Below are 15950 nucleotides of genomic sequence, written 5' to 3'. Positions count from 1 at the left end.
TTATAAATTTTAATAATTGGAAAAGAGGAATGAAAGCAGAAGTAAAAGAAAGATGAGAGGCTAGAGACGAATTAATAATCCATGTATATATCTATTACAAATGAAGAGTGGAGGGAATATTGATACTAGATTTTGCCACCTCCAATACATGAGATAAGGCAATTTTCCAAAACCATTTAATGCAGGCCACCCAAAGTTAATATTGTCTGCCCAAATGGCTCATTTCTTTGCTGGGTGGGAAAATTATGCTCACATGTGGGAAGCCACCAAATCATTGAAAGCATTCCCACACAAGTTTCTAATTTGTCTTCCATGTGGTGGAAAAATCCACCTTATGTAACATGCATGATATTTTTCATTTTATCAATCGGATTCTCTTTTCGCATAGTAACAAGCTAATCAGATTGTACCGTGGGCCTGGACTCATGGCCCCCTAAAACGCAAACTGTGCCATGGATTTTAGTATTTTTTGTGGACCGATATGACTTGCAAAACCTACTATTGTACAAGTCTTGACCCAATACCACCTCCATTGTAATGTAAAAATTTATAAAAAACATTCATTAATTTATTGCTGCTATAAGTAGGTTAGACCCGTTCCAAGCTACCTCAGGTTTGAAGGATGATTCACTTTAATTCAAATTTATTTAATTCAAATATGAATCGAGTTTGAGTAAAGAGATTCAACTCGTTTTAAAACTAAACCAAACTTGAGCTATAGAAAGTTCAATTTGGTTTAACTAACAAATTGAATAGATAACTCAATCCGGTTCAAACTTGACTCATGATTTGATTTGAATTATGTTAAATAATTCAAATTATCAATTTAACTAGTGCATGTTTACAGGCATGGTAAAGTTTAAAATTAAATAGGATTTATGTTCAATAATTCCGCTACATGGATTATTACACTCACACATATGGATTAATGATGCTGCTGTCCCTTTTGATAAATCAATACAACTTAATAAAAACACAAGAAAAAGTATGCAAAATTGTATGATGAGACTAAAACCATCCATACTTTTTACCTCGCATGTCTCCTCAATCATCAACTTCTGCTTTAATTTCTCTTTGTAGCTCTTCTTTGTACTCTTCAAACGATCCAGGGAATGACAGTACCGTTCCATTTTCTACAACCCAAATTTCACTTTTCTCTTCGTCCTCACAAACACGAGATATGAGCCTTGAATCGTGACTGACCAGGACAACTCCACCAGAGAACTCATCTAGAGCATCGGCAAGGGCATCAATACTCTGCATGTCCAGATGATTCGTAGGCTCATCCAACAGTAATATGTGTGGCTTTGACATAGAAATTGAGGTGAAGACAACACGTGCTTTCTGCCCTCCAGACAATTTTGCAATTGGAGTAAGATGATTATGACTAGGGAGTCCAAATTTCCCAAGTTTGGCACGAACAGCCTCCTGTTTGCTAAGTCCCTCTTGATCAGGATGGAGCCGAAGAAGATACTGAACAGGTGTTTCCTCCATGGTCAGTAGGTCCACAAAGTGTTGTGAATATCTTCCAATCCTCAATTTCTGGCTTCTTCGCACTTCGCCCTCAGTTGGATTTAAATCACCAGCAAGAAGATTCAGCAGTGTAGATTTTCCAGCACCATTTGGTCCCACAATAGCAACACGAGTGCCCATATCAATACCTACATCAACATTGGAGAGCCGGAAGTCCTCACGGTTTGGATAAGAGAAGCTGACTTCTATTAGCTGCAAAAGAGGTGGCGTTAGTTCAGTAGGTTCAGGGAAGTGGAATTCAACACTGTAATCCCGCCATTTCTTTGGGGCCTCTGCCCGGGGCTCATCCTCATCAACTTTTCCCTTCGCCTTGTTCTTTGATGCTTCCTTGGCAGCAGCAGACTTAGCTCGATCTTTCACTTTCTCCTGCTGAACCCGGTTTCCTGACCTCTTAGCAGCTTTCACTTGCTTCTCATAAATCTCAAACTTCTTGTTCATTTCTTTACGGCGCTGCTCATACCCACTTTCAAAATCATCAAAATTTCCACGGTAAAAATGGAGCTTTAAATCATGGAGATGAATAATTTCAGTGCAGACAGTGTTCAGAAAATCACGATCATGAGAAACCACCACCAAAGTTTTCTTCCACCGACACAAGTACTCTTCCAACCAGAGAACAGCCCTAAGGTCAAGGTGATTGGTGGGTTCATCCAGCAACAACAGAGTTGGCTGCACAAAAAGCGCCCTAGCCAGTGATATTCTCATCCTCCAGCCACCACTAAATGATCGGGTAGGACGACCTTGCATTTCCTTGGTGAAACCCAACCCTGCGAGAATCTTTGATGCCTGAGCTTCAGCAGCATCTGACCCCAAGATCTGCAATTTCTCATACAGTTCGGCAAGCTTCTCTCCAACATCATCCCCATCATCCTCCTCATCCTCAGCCCCAGCAGCAGAAGCTTGCAAAGATGAAACTTCTTCTCGGAGCTTGACCAGTTCCTCATTTGCTGAAACAACTGCTTGAAGAGCACTTCTGTCATCACCAACTACTTCTTGTTCAACCAAAAGCACATCAATATTTTTGGGTACTGGAATTTTCCTCCAAGCAAGCAGCTTTAACAGTGTAGACTTGCCCATTCCATTCGGTCCAACCAAACCATACCTTTTCCCATGGGAGATCTTCACTGAAGTGTTCTTCAAAAGTTCTTTCCCACGGGCTGACACAGAGAAATTATCAACTGTGATGTCCTTGACATTTGCGTCTGCATCCTCTTGACCATCAAGAACTGAAACCCTGCTACCGATTACAACAGTAAAAGCATCATGATCATCCCTAAGGGCCTCCTGCTTAGCTTGTACTGCAGCCTGTGCAACAAGCATGTCCTTCTTTTCTCGTTTCTTCAATTCTTTGTCAGTTATAGATATGTCTAGCTGCTTTGTTTCATTTCTCTGCTCTCTATTGAATTGTTTTCTGACATCAATTTCTTCTTTGTCTTCCCCTGATACATAATTATCATCCTCATCATCTGAGGGAGGGAGATCAATACCGTCTGTATAAGATGAGAGTTTTGCTGCTGCCTTTGCCTTGGATTTACCAGAAACATTTGAAGAGGATGATCCCTTCTTAGGTTTATCCGGTTTTTGGTCCATGCTAGCAAGCATGGCTGAGACAGAGAGTTTTTTCCCATCTTTTGGAAGTTCTTTAGTGCTCGACTTGGTTTTTGTTGTTGCACCGGCCTCATCTGTTTTTTTCCTCCCCATTGAGAATATTCTGTTGAGAATAGAAATGTTATATAATTAAGTTCTATGATTCTTGATAACTCATCATATACTACACTCAGTAAATGGTTGATAGAGAGACCAAGTGAATGACCCATTGAAACAATTGTTGGCCATACTTCCAAAATAAAACATATAAATAAAGCATCCAAAAAATTGCAATAATGATAATCAAGATAGCCAGATGACTTTAAATTAGAGAATCGGGTGGGGTCAATTCCAATATAAATAAACAATGAAGCTATCACAAACATACAAATACAAGTAATCACCATTGAAAATTATTAGGATTGGGACACTTGTCTTCAATCCTATGGTGGTCTTCATTATAAATAGAGTCTTTAGGTTTCAAAAGAATGGGGAAGAAAAAAATATATTAGGGTTTTGTCATTTGGACACCTAACCTTGGTTGATTCAAGGAGGTCTTCAGTGCCTCGAATAGTTAGAAAATGAGAAGTCCCGAACTCCTCGAACTATTCAGAATGGGAGACCCCGAACTCCTCAAATTGTTTGGTTTATCCTTATAATTTTTTTATTAATAAAATGGTTTTATTTTATTGTGTATTTTATGTTTTTATCCTATGTTTTTGTTGAATAAGAGTTGGGTTTCTAATAAATGGTATCAAAGCACTCAATCCAACGAGAGAGAGAGATTGGCGATAAAAAGCGTGAAGGGTTACCAGACTTGACACCGGAAAGGTGGTCGAAAAAAAAGGCAAATAGAAGAAGAAGAAAGAAAAGCGACAAAATGTGAACAAGATTGATGATATAGCGGTGGATTCATGACAAAAGTCTGGCCGACTAGGGAAGAAATTCTGCAACATGAAAGAAGGAAAAAAAACAGAAGAAGAAGAAGGAGAAGAAACAGAAAGATGACAAAAGCATGAAGAAAAACAAATTTATAGAAGAAAGAAGAGAGAAGACGCAAAAAAGAAGGGAAGAGAGGAAAAAAAATTAAAAAAGAGAAAGTTGTGTGAGATAGCTATAAAAACAACTGCAAAAAACTGTAATGCGTGAAAAGTTGAAAAAAAGGAATAAAACAAAGAAGCTGGATGAGACAACTGAAAAGAAAAGATATATGAGATCGCTTGGGAAAAAGTGGAGAGGTGGAAAGGAAGTGGGCAGAAAAAGGGGTGAGTAGATGTATAAAAAAAAAGAGAAAAAACAAAATCCAACAAAAAAATCAAAAAAAAAAAAAAAAAAAAAAAAGAAAAAAATTAGATATACATATGAAAAAAATACTCCTCTTAAGGACAAAGTGGTTTTGAAGGGGAAGAAAATGTTAGGATTTGAACACTTATCTTCAATCCAATGGTGATCTTCATTATACATAAGGTCTTTAGGTTTCAAAAGAATAGGAAAGAAAAAAATGTATTACGGTTTTGTAATTTCGGCACTCAACCTTGACTGATTCAAGGAGGTTTTCGGTGCCTCGAATGGTCGAAAAATGGGAGGTCCAAGATCCTCGAACTGTTCGAAATGGGAGACCCCAAACTCTTCGAATTATTCAGTTTATCCTTATAATCTTTTTATTAATAAAATAGTTTTATTTTATTGTGTATTTTGTATTTTCATCCTCTATTTTTGTTGAATAAGAGCTGGGTTCCTAATAAAAATACAGTAAACAAAGATAGCAAAAGCCCAAACCTTCCAGATGTTAATGCATTTTTAGTCTCATTTAAAGCCAATGGTCATACCAATACCATAAAAAAACTTGACAAACTCCATAAAGGTTTACTGATACACAATTTAGCACCTTCAATTACCAATGTATCAAAATCTAGTGGATGGAAATTGGTTTTTCCCTTTATCTTAGGTTCAAAACCATTCAGAACAACATTACTGCTGTCAAAACAACACCTTAAATCATATGCAATAAACCACAGAAATTTGAATAAATAAATAACCAAAGCTAAGCAACTTCTCATGACTTCTTCAATCCACAATAGATTTTGGAATCAAAATCCAAGAAAATTAAAAGTATTGCTCCCTGGCATCAAGAAATCCATTTACTGATGCATAGCATTGAGAAATCCACCTACTGATGCAGCAGGAATGCAATACCAACCATCGCAGTGGATTACATTACCTTAATTTTGTTGATTCTGATAATACCAATTAAAACTAGTTGATGCCAAATGAATATGAACAAATCAAATTCTGAGCTTTAACCAATAGAGTACTATCATTCAAAGTTACAAAAGACCTCTATCTACGTAACTAATATCCTAAGATTATTACGAAAATAGATAAAACTATTAAGGGTGGAAAAAAATTACTTTAAAGATGAAAACATCTAAAACAAGAAATCTAATTTAAATCAGTGTAAGAAAATCTACAATGGAAAGCCTAAATATAAGGAAATAATCAAATCCCCTGCCTTAATAATTCAAAAACTATATGGTCTGCATCACCTACTCACCCCTCTGATAATATTTAATTATTTAGACAAGATTATTACAATGTATCCATTCAGACGCAAACTCAACATCAAAATATAAATCCGAAACCCACTATGCCAAATAAATAAATAAATAAAGATCCACAAGAACAAACAAACCGCTACAGCATGAACTACCATATGAATCGTTTGCAATGGCCCAATAAATTAAATCACATAGAACCCTAAAGTACTAAATCACGGACTTCTATAATCAATCAAATTGTGAATTCAAAATTTTAAAGAGTGAAAATAAAAACAATTTGGGAAAGCTTCTGTTTGGCTCCCAAAATTAATTAGACCTATTGAATTAAGATTGATCAAATTCAAAAACAACAAAACCAATGAATCTAAAAAGAAAAAAAAAAATCACAATACATGCAATCGAAAGCAGCCAAACAACAGTTGTATTGCGTAATCGATTGAATTGAAGAACAGAAATTTTATAAATTTGTGTACCTTAATCCGAGCTGAGAACTAAAATTGCCAAATTTGAGCTGAAAGAACAGCAAAAACAGAATCGGCTAAGATGAGCTCTTTCGGATGGAATCTGATTATTTAAACCCTAACGAAATAGAAGGCAGGAGGACGGTGCCGATGGGGCTTCCTGTTAGGCCTTATTCTTCTGGCGTTATATCGTGGCTTATGTCTTTTTAATGGGCCTGAGGCTTGAACTGACCTTCTCAGAACGAAACACACTTAATCTAGGCCATTCATGTAAAATAAATATCAGTGGACCCCATTGATAAATGAAGGGGAACCAATAAACTGCAACATTTTCTGTGTCCAGTTGGGGGTAACACAACCCATCTTTAACCGCTGTACAATTTACGGCCCAATATAAGTTTGGGCCCATCATCCCCCCTAATGAGTCCGATTTGAAAAAATATATATATTAACTATATAATATTTAGAATTAAATTATAAATATATTTATAAAAGGCTATTATTTGCTCTTATTTTCAAAGAAAAGAAAGTTGCAGCCACCACAACATTAAACTAATTTCTTGTCATTTTTTCACTTGTGAATATGAAAATAAGGTATGTAATCTAATTGTTTAAGCTTTATTTGTACGTTGTTTGATGATCAATGTCATGAGAATTTTATATTTTGAACTTCTATGTTTATTTCTTTTGATTATAATTTATTTGGATAATTATTGTAATAGAGTTATTAAAACAATAAAACTATATATACTAATAATAAATATTAACTTATATATTAACGATGATATGTTATTATGTGATTGAGTAATTTTAAATTATATATAAAATAATATTTAATTATATGATGACATATTATTATAACTAAATTTCAATCCAAGCTGGCTCAAGCTCAATTGCTAGCTTGGCTCAATCAAGCTCAAAATGAGTTAGAATGGGGCTTACGTTATAGTTTTAAAAATTTACTGAACTTGAGTTCTACTAAAAGCCTCACTATAGGATTGTGGAGATTGTGAACCAATTATAACATTTTAGGCAATCTCTAGGTTCAACTCATGAAAAAAATTTCTTCATCTTAACGAAGTTGTACTTGTTATCTAGATGTATAACTCGTGAGTGCCCAGAATTGGATAGAGTACTATTTCACTAAATTGTTGTCTTATCTCAAACTAATGAACTCTTAGGCTTGGATATATATCACATCTATCAATATTTACTTGACCTCAAATAATCTCTTAGAATATGTCTTCTTTTGAGAAGATTTAATATATCGTTGGTCACTGGTTATAATATTTGAGTCTTGAATCTATTATAAGTTTTTAAATTAAAGAGTTAACTAGTTAATATCTCTTATGTTTAATGGTATTTTAAAGATTCATTTTAAAGTATGCAGTATGAAGGTCATGCAAATACATAATTAATAACTACCACCACAAACTCCACCCATCTCATATCTAAATCAATAGTTCAACATGAACAAAATTGAAAAAGATCAGATGATCAGAAGTCAATCGAATTCTTTATCTAGAAGAATATTAAGGACGATATTCTTCATGCAATATTTGTGCCCGAAAGATGGTGAAGCGTATATTGATAATTAGGGTTTCGGTGTCTGGTGATGATAAAGAAGACTAAGAGACAATGGGATCATTTGAGAGATTTTGCTGATGATAAATCTGTCACGTGTGCCCTAATATGGTGGAACCTCTGTCGTTAATCTCTTTCTATTGTTTAAGCAATAGGAAACATATGCTTGGTTGAGACGAAACAGCTTCTTTAATTAATAGCCATTGAATTTGAAATATTATTCACCTGCTCCAACAGATTTTCAATGTTTTAATATGGTTTATAATTTGATTATTTATTTATTTATATAACACATCCTACGAATTCAAGAAAGTGACCCTTCCAAAAATATCTAAAAATTATCAGCCATTGATTTGGGGCCCACTTGGTTTAATCAAATGCAGCGGTATTCAAAGTAAATGAGAGCCGAGCTCATAATTTCCGACTGAAAATAGAATATTTTGGTTAAGTCTTCCTCTCCAGGTTGTCTTCAATTTCCTGTCATCTCACCATTTATTAAGCTCCTTATGAGCCCTACCCGAGTGAAGTCTCACAGACGGAGCATCGCTTCTAGTAAAAACTAAATGAAACCTTTGGTTTTTCTAAGATCAATTGCTTTAGCCATTAGCAACTTTATTTCAAAGACCAATAACAACTGTTAACTATCCCCATTTTTCTCATCAACCAAAACCGAAAGCTGCCAAAAATTAAATTCAAAAGATTCAAGTGCATGTGCTTAAACTCTTATAATTCGGTTATTGCTATCCCAACGATAGGACACTGCTTGATGATTTTCACTTGAGAAGGAATAACTTAAATGAAACAATTAATAAAATTATATATATTCATTTTGAGTACATAAATAATTATATATTTATGTATGTTATTATGTGATTAAACGATTTTACATTAAAAATAAAATAATACTTAATCACGTGATAATACACATAATTATATATTCATTTGTATACTTAAAATGAATATATATAACATGCCACAAAATGAAAACTAACGTTAAGTTAAGATATAATGTCAATCCCATTTAATTTTTTGGTCGGTTCAAGTCCTCTCTTTCTAATGTTTCTTGACGATTGATCAATCAAAACGTTCATCATTCTAAGATGCAGGAACATGCATGAAGGTCAGCATGCCATCATGTGGGTGTACTATAACTGTTTGTGCTTTATTTTTTTATGCCCCCAGCATCAATCATGGACCTTCTTTTAAAATTATATAATATATATACATGTTGTGATGCTGACTATAGATTCTCCAACGATTAAAAGAAGTTAGGCATATAAGTCGTGTTAATAATGGAGCTGTTAATTAGTACATGGCCACACTGTTAAATTAAACAAGGATTATGGTCATTTTAGTGACATTGCATGTATGGAATCTGCTGGATTACCTATACTAACACTTGCAATTTTTTCTTTTCAATATTCGTTTCACTAAAGATTCTTGATTACCTGTCTGAGGTTTGTAGGTTTCCATGATTCTTTCTTGCTTTTCCATTATTTGTGAGTGACGGATGCGAGAACCAACTTAAAAAATAAAAAAAAAGGCCTTTCGATTTCAATATTCTAGCATGTGTTCCTGTTTAAATTGTTAATTATTTTAAAAGAAAGAAAAGAAAGGTGATAATGGTTTGCTGAGAACAGTGTTAAGGGTGATTAAAGAAACAGTGCTTTTTTAGTGCGTTTTAGTGATTTAATAATAACACCCTTATCACCATTAATGTTCTGCATGAACTACAAGGAACTAGTACGTGCTGTTCAAGCCAGAGATACCTTGCTAACCTTTGAAGAGCTTCATGAAAATTTGTTTAAAACATCAGTGCTAACAAATAAACCAAAACCATCATATTTCCCTGCTACAGCAAATCCAACCAGCAGAAACACAACGAGCTAGAGTCAATCATGAAGCTCAAGCATCCATAACACCTCTTTGCGACCCTCCAAGAACAATTCAAATTGATCTTCCACATCAAAAGGAGCTGGACCAACCTCTACTCCAAGAAGTCACGCCCTTCCCACCCCTATCTGGAGTTTTGCTGTATGTATTGATAGCAAGCCCACACTGCTCGGTGATGTCCCTGTTAGTATGCAATTGATTTTTTTTTTTCAAATAATATCTCATCAAAGCTAAGACACAAATAGCTTGCCTCTACCTCAGAATATCTTTGAAATTGTTATTTGGATAGTCAAACAACAGCCAAACTCATAATGGATCGACACCAACCCATTCTCACTATTAGTCGTAGATTTATATTAGATTATGATGACCAAACTATTCAGTGAAGAATTTTTAGCTCATTGTTCAAAAGAAGCTTGAATAAACTAATTGGGACGATTGAATCATTTCATATTCGAGTACAACAACTGAGCAATTAGAAGTTTGAGAATTAATTTTGTAAATAGGGTATGTGCTTGCTTTGTATGTTTAATTTTATGTTTGTGATTGACAACTGGATATTTGCTATGGTAATTTGATTTGAGGTGGACTTAATCTTATAGATATAGGCTAATAGGGATCTTGGTTTAACCATGTCAAAATCATGGTATTATTTTTAATTTTTAATTTTTGTGTCTAGTTTTTTGTTGTGAGTACGTTCAATCGAGAGTAAAGTGAGTGATGTATTACCTTTCCCCGATCAAGTGAATTAATCTAGCCCATATGACAACTTTAATTTTCTCTACATGAACCAGGGAATTTATTTTCAGAAATTGGAATACATTAGGAACAATCTCTTTCCAGCTGGGGAAACCATGCTAATTCATAACAGGTAATTTGGACAGCTACACTGTACTTAACGCGGTTGTGGAGTCACAGGGTCCCAGAAATTTGTAAAGATGGCAAGACTGCTTTATAGTAAATGCCATACTACTTTTACTTCACATGCATCATGTACTTTATACTGTACACATCATTTATGAACACATCATCTTTATCATTTAATCGTACGCGTTATAATTCCTGATGAACATATTTACTGACGAGCACATGCGTAGTCTCTTATGGTGTGTTTTTCTTATCATTAATATTTAAGCATATATATGATCGATTATCTATATGCATGATATTAGATTCATGGATTAACGTTATATCTATATATAAATGTGTTTAATGATTATATTGTTTTACTTATTTTGCTAATCAAACTCATGTTCTTCGCTTAATTCCAATACTACTTCGGAAATTTCATAACTATGGCGAGTCATTTATATAATCTATCTCTATGACAAATTTGGCGTAATTTCTATTTTCATGTTGATTAATGTAAGATGTGGCCATCAAGAAATGTTGCTATTTACCAGTGTTGGAGACTCCAATAAAGAAGAGTCTCACATCTAATAAACTTAAGTAAAATGAATGGTATATAAGTGTTGTGGATTGGACCTTAACATAAGTCAATTGGTTTTGTATAACATGTGTTTCAATCTTCACACTTATAAGTCCAATATATATTTCCGACAAAAGTGATGTTACCTCTCTTCATTGTGCTGTAACAGATGAAACAATTCAGATTATCAATGCAGAATGTTTGCAGCATATAAAGCCTGGGGCATTTCTTGTGAATACGGGCAGCAGTCAGCTGCTGGATGATTGTGCTGTGAAGCAGCTTCCAAGTTCCAGATTATATAGCTTTAATAAACCAAATTAAAGGTTGCAACCTAAAATATATTTGAGAAAAATGACAAGCCTACCACGATTTGCTAATCTTATCAGTGATCACCGGGCATGCTCTTGATGATATCAGAGTCACCTGCATCAATAATGCTGAGGCAGCAAACTCTGTAATATTTTCCACATGCGGTCCCCAAGTCCACATTGTTGCCATTGTAGTGGTGAACTCCAACCTTCGCCAACATAGCGTAATACTCTATCTCAGACTTCCTAAGAGGTGGGCAATTATTGGCAATGATGACCAACTTCCCTTTGGAATTTCTAAGAGATTTAAGGACGGTCTTATAACCCAAAGTGTATTTGCCACTCTTCATGACGAGTGCCAACCTGTTGTTGATGCTCTCATGAGTCTTCTTGGTCTTCCCCATCTCATTCATAGTTATATCATTCATGCATCTTGGCCATTTACATTTACATATACCCAAAAAAACTGACAGTAAATTATTATGATAACCTATTAATTTCTCGATCCAATTCATTGAACTAATCTCGTTTAAGTGAAAGCCAACGAAACGTTGAGATATATTAATGAAGAGTGAATAAAACTGTCCTAGATTTTAAAAGATATGTACATGTGAACACAATAAGACATTATAATTAAACATTAATCCTCATGATGAACATTCTAGAGAAAATTATAGCTTTATTATTTGCTTAAATATTAAGTTTAGAAGATATGGATGCACGACATACATCATAAAATCATGCATACACATTCTTGAGGATGAGACATAAGAATCATACATAAACTCTTCGCTGAAAACATGCTTCCCCTATATCAATGTCCTATTTCTACTACTCTTTACATAAATTTATTATAAAAGACGACCCCCTAATCAGGCAAATCACATGGCATGTTCCCATGACACCTAAGCAAACGGCCAGGATCAAAGCCTACCAAATCATCAAAGCAACCAACAGCCCTTCGATCTGTCCCATTTCCAACTTATGGTGCCGGTCTTTTACGGTATTTCAAGGGGGCAAATAGTCCCCACGTTTGCCTCTCATGTGACCGACCAGTTAACCCTTAGTTGACCTGTCATTGCTCCCACTATGTTAATTTTTCTCTTCTTATAATCTTCGCATAAAACCTTCTCAATTTCTTCACCAAACTCTTCATTGAATCATACCAAAAGTTGTTAGAAAAAATACTACGAATTTTTCTAACCTAATGGCGAAACAAGGTCTGGAACTTGAAATTACAGAACTGAGATTAGGTCTTCCAGGGGGCGGTGACAACAAGATTTATGAGAAGAAAAGGGTTTTCTCAGATATATCTGCGGATGAAGTGTATGCCAGCAACGATGACCGGAAAGTTCAGACGAGGATCCAAGTTGTGGGGTGGCCGCCGGTGTGTTCTTATCGGATGAAGAGCAGTTGTAACGAGAAAGATCGCCTCGAAACTTCAAAAATGTACGTGAAAGTTAGCATGGATGGGGCTCCTTTTCTTCGTAAAATTGATTTGGGGATGCACAAAGGTTACTCTGATCTTGCCATTGCGTTGGAGAAGCTCTTTGGTTGTTTCGGTATAAGTAAGTGTTTTTCCCCTTTTTGTTATCTTTGTAGGGAAAAAATTGAAACTAGGCGCCAGTTTAACACGTTTATAACTAGCCATGCAAAGATTTAGGGTTTATTCTTGAAAGCTAAATATATGATGGCAAAATATTTATGTTTTGCAAAATTAAACCTTCTTCATTGTAATTTTAAATGAATGAAATTTGTGCTCCGACTTGTTAATTATTATAAATTTCGAAACTTAATTTGCATGGGAGTTAATTAGAAAGAATATTGGAATGGACAAAACTCTGAAATAGGGAAAGATAAATGAAATTTTGCCAACTCATTTTTTCTATTTGATTTTAAAATTGCATTTCTAGATTAATGTTCTTACATGAACAAAGAGAAGATATCAGAAAACACAATTCAGTCAAATGAACAAATGCCAGAAAATATAGTAATAAATAGGTGAAAAATTAGATTATAATTCCAAATTGAATTAAGGCTTATGTAATGAAGGGTTAATATTTGGTGTAAAATTGTATGACAGGTGAGGCGCTAAAGGATGCAGACAGCTCTGAATTTATTCCCATTTATGAAGACAGAGATGGAGACTGGATGTTAGCAGGAGACGTGCCTTGGGAGTAAGTCTCTTCAACCTTTGTTACCATTATCAAACTAATAATTTATGAAACAACTACACTAATTCTCTCAACTAAATTATGGATTAGAACAAATATGCCATTTACTATTCTTACTTTAGGCGGATTCTTTATGATAGACGTCAAATCGCTGACACAAGGAAATTCCTTCATAATAGTGTCGGTCAGATGACAATGTTGTCCTTCAAACACCATGCTTGGTGTGGTCAAGCAAGCATCATTATTAGTATGAATAATAATAAAGATTCCTAGCGACACTCAATTATACATCATTAATTTTAAGTATGATCATCAAGATGTTTAATAAAATTAATTAGTACCACAATTTACTTTAATTAACATTATGATTAAGCTCATAATTAATCGGTTAATACTGGCATATATACAGAATGTTTATTGAATCATGCAAGAGGGTAAGGATCATGAAAAGATCGGAGGCTAAGGGTTTTGGGTTGCAGGCGGGTGGTGCTATCAAGGAAATTTCGAAAAATGAGGAGTGAGTTGAAATTAATTTTGCATGGATGGAGAAGTTGAAGTTGATGGATCAATTTCTGTGTTGATGTTGTTTATTTATTTGATTAAGAAGACAATTAATTACTGATTAAACTATGATTACTGTGAACTGTCTCATAGCTAAATTGGGATAGAACCCTTGATGATAAGAAAGATGCTTTTCCTTCTTTTCTCTTATGATTTGATCTTGTTATATATTAAGTAGTTGTATCTGCATAAGATATAGCCAATTTGTTGTGATTATGGATTCTTTACTGGTCTTTTTTTTTTTTTTTTCAGTGATAACTCCTTAGATGGTTTGAAATCATGATTTTAAAAAACTGATTCAATGAGTCCGATCGAGACCCAACATCAATAACTTTTCTAAGTGACGGTCCAATAGCCATTGGATTGTATTGAACCGTAATCCAATCAAAAAACATGCATCAGGTTCCAAGTGAAACACTAATTTAGAATAAGACTAAGTTGTCAAAAATGTTGAGATCAATATAAAAAATTAATGGAATGATGAGATTAGCACTAAAAATATTGATATCAATGTTGAAAATGATGACATAAACACTTGGAAAAGTTGAAAATGATGATTTGGTCATCAAAAGGAGTTATCAGAGATGAATCAACGATTAGGGTTTGTGACAATCAAGGTTTTTTTCACCTCTCATTTTTTATACTATTTCCATAAAATATCACATTAGTCTTTCCACAAAATAAAAACAATAAAATCACCTCTAAATACATATCAATTTGACCCCTAAACCAAAAAAAAAAAAAAATTAATAAAACCATCACAAGCATTTTAACAATCTAACAACCTATTCAACCGATGGTTGATCTAGACCGGACCCTTGAGTCAGTCAAGCCCTGATTAAAGTTTTAAAACATTGGCTAAAGTTATATCAAAGATATTTAAACTAGTTTTCAATTTATAATTAGGAAATAACTAACTAATATTAGCTAATGTTTTTCTTTTGAACAAGACTACCAGGATTCTGCCAAGTGTGATGTAACAATTGTATACTCATTTGTATCATAAGCAAATTGATAAAATCTTAATTATACAATCACTTCATGTGAAGTATGGATGCTTTTTGTCCTATAACGAAGAAATAGTAAACAATTAAAGTAATTAATCAAGACAAGTTGTCAACTTAATCCACGCCGCATGGGCAATGCAAAATGTCAATGAGAGAATTATAAAGAAATTAATAACTGAGGGAGAATTTTTTGAACAAAACCCGAGCTCTCATATTCTCTAATCTTTAAAGGCCAAAACACTTATTCCCCCCAAAGTATGTTGATTTTCAAGTTTTCTCTCGTGAATTTAAAAATCTCATTTACCTATCTGGCAGTTAAAATTAACTAAGTTTAGTTAGTTATATCATTTTCTCTCATAAACCCTAAAAACTAATAATTTTCTTTCAATTCAAGTCTTCAAAAACAGCATTTCCCCCCTTAGAGTTTCTAAACTTTCAAATTAAATTTTCTAATGACGACCAATGATCTCTAGATGACGTCTCTTCCTCTTCGATGTCTCTTTCTTTCGATCGTGCGGCTTCTCCTTCTCCTCAGTGTCGTCATTGACAAAGACGACTCATCTTCCAGAGATGAACAGTCATCTTCGTTGACGACGACGACGCCAAGGAGGAGGAGACGTTGCACAGTTAGAAGGAGAAGACGTCAGAGAGGAAAAGACGTTGCCTAGAAATCATCGGTCGTCACTAGAAAATTCAATCTAAAAGTTTGGAAATCCTAAAGGAAAAAATATTATTTTTAAAAACTTGAGTTGAGAGAAATTGTTAATTTTTAGAGTTTAAGCGGAAAAATAAAATCAAATTTAAATTTATTTTTAATATTACAAATAAAATGATAATTTTATCCTTAAAATTGTT

General features: G+C 34.2%; 3 protein-coding genes across 3 annotated transcripts; 1 reads left to right on the top strand and 2 right to left on the bottom strand.

Annotated features, from left to right (window-relative positions):
- Positions 1 to 853: 853 nt before the first annotated feature.
- Positions 854 to 6327, bottom strand: LOC123211758 (ABC transporter F family member 4-like). Its single transcript, XM_044630624.1, has 2 exons — positions 6152 to 6327; positions 854 to 3244 (listed from the first exon to the last, which is right to left on the bottom strand). Exon 2 carries the CDS (start codon positions 3232 to 3234, stop codon positions 1045 to 1047), a length of 2190 nt encoding a protein of 729 aa, XP_044486559.1. The 5' UTR covers positions 3235 to 3244; positions 6152 to 6327; the 3' UTR covers positions 854 to 1044.
- A 5097-nt stretch (positions 6328 to 11424) lies between these two features.
- LOC123210956 (60S ribosomal protein L30-like) lies at positions 11425 to 11766 on the bottom strand. Its single transcript, XM_044629452.1, has one exon. The coding sequence runs from the start codon at positions 11764 to 11766 to the stop codon at positions 11428 to 11430; it is 339 nt and encodes a 112-aa protein (XP_044485387.1). The 3' UTR covers positions 11425 to 11427.
- A 685-nt stretch (positions 11767 to 12451) lies between these two features.
- Positions 12452 to 14301, top strand: LOC123212196 (auxin-induced protein AUX22-like). Its single transcript, XM_044631266.1, has 3 exons — positions 12452 to 12921; positions 13437 to 13530; positions 13937 to 14301. Exons 1-3 carry the CDS (start codon positions 12561 to 12563, stop codon positions 14046 to 14048), a joined length of 567 nt encoding a protein of 188 aa, XP_044487201.1. The 5' UTR covers positions 12452 to 12560; the 3' UTR covers positions 14049 to 14301.
- Positions 14302 to 15950: the final 1649 nt, after the last annotated feature.

This window comes from Mangifera indica, chromosome 3 (genome assembly GCF_011075055.1).
Source record: "Mangifera indica cultivar Alphonso chromosome 3, CATAS_Mindica_2.1, whole genome shotgun sequence".
Classification (NCBI taxonomy): domain Eukaryota; kingdom Viridiplantae; phylum Streptophyta; class Magnoliopsida; order Sapindales; family Anacardiaceae; genus Mangifera; species Mangifera indica.
The sequence above is the reverse complement of the archived record's forward strand: the minus strand, read 5'-3'. Positions and strand labels throughout refer to the sequence as shown.

What these genes read in the sequence shown, in the direction of transcription:
- LOC123211758 (XM_044630624.1), bottom strand. Translation starts at nt 3,234, where the DNA reads ATGGGGAGGAAAAAAACAGATGAGGCCGGTGCAACAACAAAAACCAAG.
- LOC123210956 (XM_044629452.1), bottom strand. Translation starts at nt 11,766, where the DNA reads ATGAATGAGATGGGGAAGACCAAGAAGACTCATGAGAGCATCAACAAC.
- LOC123212196 (XM_044631266.1), top strand. Translation starts at nt 12,561, where the DNA reads ATGGCGAAACAAGGTCTGGAACTTGAAATTACAGAACTGAGATTAGGT. An exon ending in CTTTGGTTGTTTCGGTATAA is followed by an intron (nt 12,922 to 13,436) that starts GTAAGTGTTTTT and finishes ATTGTATGACAG; the next exon opens with GTGAGGCGCTAAAGGATGCA. An exon ending in GCAGGAGACGTGCCTTGGGA is followed by an intron (nt 13,531 to 13,936) that starts GTAAGTCTCTTC and finishes GCATATATACAG; the next exon opens with AATGTTTATTGAATCATGCA.